Source organism: Penaeus monodon, chromosome 23 (assembly GCF_015228065.2).
Source record: "Penaeus monodon isolate SGIC_2016 chromosome 23, NSTDA_Pmon_1, whole genome shotgun sequence".
NCBI lineage: Eukaryota > Metazoa > Arthropoda > Malacostraca > Decapoda > Penaeidae > Penaeus > Penaeus monodon.
Genome location: NC_051408.1, coordinates 37,391,577 through 37,394,358, shown reverse-complemented (window position 1 = coordinate 37,394,358; position 2,782 = coordinate 37,391,577). Strand labels below are relative to the sequence as shown.

General features: G+C 39.2%; 2 protein-coding genes across 3 annotated transcripts in view; one reads left to right on the top strand and one right to left on the bottom strand.

Annotated features, from left to right (window-relative positions):
* Positions 1 to 1,196, bottom strand: part of LOC119587980 (PEST proteolytic signal-containing nuclear protein-like) — a gene marked incomplete at its 3' end in the record, with an annotated part of 6,826 nt that extends 5,630 nt beyond the window's left edge. The window contains 1 exon segment of one of the 2 annotated variants that reach the window (XM_037936701.1): positions 1,105 to 1,196. In XM_037936701.1, the coding sequence (XP_037792629.1) occupies positions 1,105 to 1,120 (16 nt within the window). In that variant the 5' untranslated portion in view covers positions 1,121 to 1,196. 2 annotated transcript variants of the gene reach the window in all.
* Positions 1,197 to 1,308: 112 nt separating this feature from the next.
* Positions 1,309 to 2,782, top strand: part of LOC119588233 (zinc finger protein ubi-d4 B-like) — a gene marked incomplete in the record, with an annotated part of 40,143 nt that continues 38,669 nt past the window's right edge. Inside the window, 1 exon segment of the mRNA XM_037936932.1 lies at positions 1,309 to 1,945. Coding sequence (XP_037792860.1) covers positions 1,902 to 1,945 — 44 coding nt within the window.

Here is a 2,782-nt window from a genome sequence, read left to right as displayed (position 1 = left end):
CACAGAAACCACAGTGTCACATCATGCAGTCCTATTTTGAATGATCATCACATTCATGTTTGGCCAAACTCAATTAACAAATATCCAAAAATATATATATAAACACATTATCTTCAAAAGATAAAACAAGTTATTTGCAGAATTCATACAATCCAATTATTACAGTTCACATATATTAGTAATGGAAATGAACAGTGCAACCATAAATAAATACATTTACTTATTCTTAATGACCTTCTCTCTGATTTGTAATGCATAACTCTCAACTTCTTGTGCCCAGATACTATTCACCTGGCTGATATCAAAGTACAAAACCTTTTCCTGAAAGTATTTATTGCTTCACAAGCTTCCAGAATACCTTATGTGAGAGACTATAGGCACATAAAAATATTCAATGTGTCAAAATGGCTGCTGCTTTTATCTTTTGAAATAGTCAATACCCTGTAACTATATTTTCATTTCTAATCTAATTATTCTCATGTCCCTCATGCACACAAGACATTACAATGTTATGCTTCATAAAAAAGGACATTAAGTAAATAGAGAATGAACTTTATTTATTGCAAAGCTATCTAAGATATGTGCAATTCCAACACTAAAACATAGATCTACCTTATCATCATCAAACAAGAAAATACTCATGACAACTCATTTACGAAATTCGAAGCACAAACTATGAACTGAATTTGTGAGTGAGAAGAGGACACGAGTCAGCAAAAATCAAGAAAGATCAACAGAGCTTCCGAAAACAAGAAAATAACCAAAAAGTACATCACATTTCGTCCACAAAAGGATTCACTCGCCGACGAGACACATCAGCAGTCACACATGCACGTATTCCCTCCCGGGTGCATTGGTAGTCCAGGCACACGAGGGGACTCCAGATTGCGAGACAAGCGTGGTCATCCTCCCAAACAAAGGCCGAGGGACAACTGGCCGAGACCCGAGCAACAACTCCGGGTTTATTACAATTTATTACTCGGCGCGCGAGGAGCAGCAGGTCGGCCTTCCTCTGCCTTGGATATTTATCCTCCAGATGACCTGATTTCCTAAAAAGAAATGGAACAACAGTGATTTGAAGAGGAAGAACTCGCGTCACACTACCTTCTCGCCTACTCATTTTTGCCTAAAAAGCAGAGGCGAAGCTCATAAATTAGGGACGACGCCGACACTCTCTCTGCGCAGGGCGACCACTAGCAGTATTGACTATTGTCCGATTGCGTCGAAGTCCTTCACTTGATGCTCATGAGATTCAACTAGCTATTTTCATGGGATAATATTTGGTATTATAAAACTGAAAGATTATTGGAATATTTTTTGATGGCATAAGTAAGTGCAAAAGACCTATAGCAAATCCAAAAACGATTTGTGAGGAAACTGAAGTCAAGGTCAGAATGTCGTCTCAAACTTTGTGTGTGTAAAATATCTACAACATTTTTGAAAGGGATTTTTTAAAAGTATTATTCAGACTGCTTAGCACCAGTGTTACAAATTACACACTGCACATTACCGATAGCTAGTCATAATTTTAAGCAACACTTTTTAATATCTGTCCGAATGATTCGAGGAGCGATAAAATAAAAAGGCCTTTTTAACCACAACACCCAAAATTAAACGTCACCCACCAAGTCCCCCAGACCCTCATAACAAATCCTAAGTTGCATAAATGGGTTAATCCCCCTCCCAAAATCCCCCAGAAGCAACAACCCACCCTCAAATACAGAGTCCGATCCAAAGCCAAGACCGGCGCAGGGGATCGGACGCGGGACAGCCTAGTAAACAAATGGGTCGAAGGCGAAGAACACACGACTAATTACCGATGGACGCCGGAATTTGACCCTTTCTTTGACACATCTCGACACTGCGCAGCCATCTGGTAGGCCGAGCTGACCGCCTTAACGATGGCTGAGACTCTGGTGCAGTCCAACCTGGAGAAAATCAGCAGGTGAGGGAATGTTTCTCGGGCATTGGACAGCTGATACTGACACTTGGACTACCGGTAGCAGGAGTGAGGGCGAACTCCTTATCTTGATCACGCCCATGCTCACCTGGTGGGCGCGGGGGCGGGGCGGCGTCCTAGCTGAGGTCTGAGACGTGGACTGAGGAACTTTAGGGGTTGGGGTCATTGTTCTTTGAACCTGAGGTCTATTGTATAAATAAAGACTTACTGTTTGATTTTCTCATTCTCTCTGATTTTTGCATGGATTTTATTGATGTATTTTGATCAGCCATGAAATTATGAATTATGGGAATCCATGTTTGTCTTATTAAGAATATTTTACATTTCTGTTTTAATAACATGCACCATTAAAATCATTGTCTTGGTTTACTTAATTGTTCTTTGTCATGGTATCAGTTCTTAAAGTATGTAGCTGGTACTCATTTTATGGATTATCATCCTTTGTACTGTTTGTGTCTTGACTGTGGCACATCTTTCAACTGGATCCCTAAATTATGACTATCTGAAGCAATCTGTTTTAGAAGAAATTATTCATTCAAGGTATGGTATCAAACTCGGTTATTGTTAGATCACCTTTAAATATATTATGTTTTGACCCTTTAAGTATTGCCAAACAATAGTAAACTTTGTAAGTATATAGTTTTTTTTAGATGTACTTGAGTTATGATATAGGTAGAGGGAGGAATGGATGAAGAAAAGAAACAAGAGTTAGAATATAGAGTCTGCAGAAGATGAGGAGGAGGAAAAAGGAAGAAATTAGATTTTTTTCTTCAAATTTTTGGGGTGAGATGGAACAAGGTAGGGAAAGAAGGGAGAAAGGTT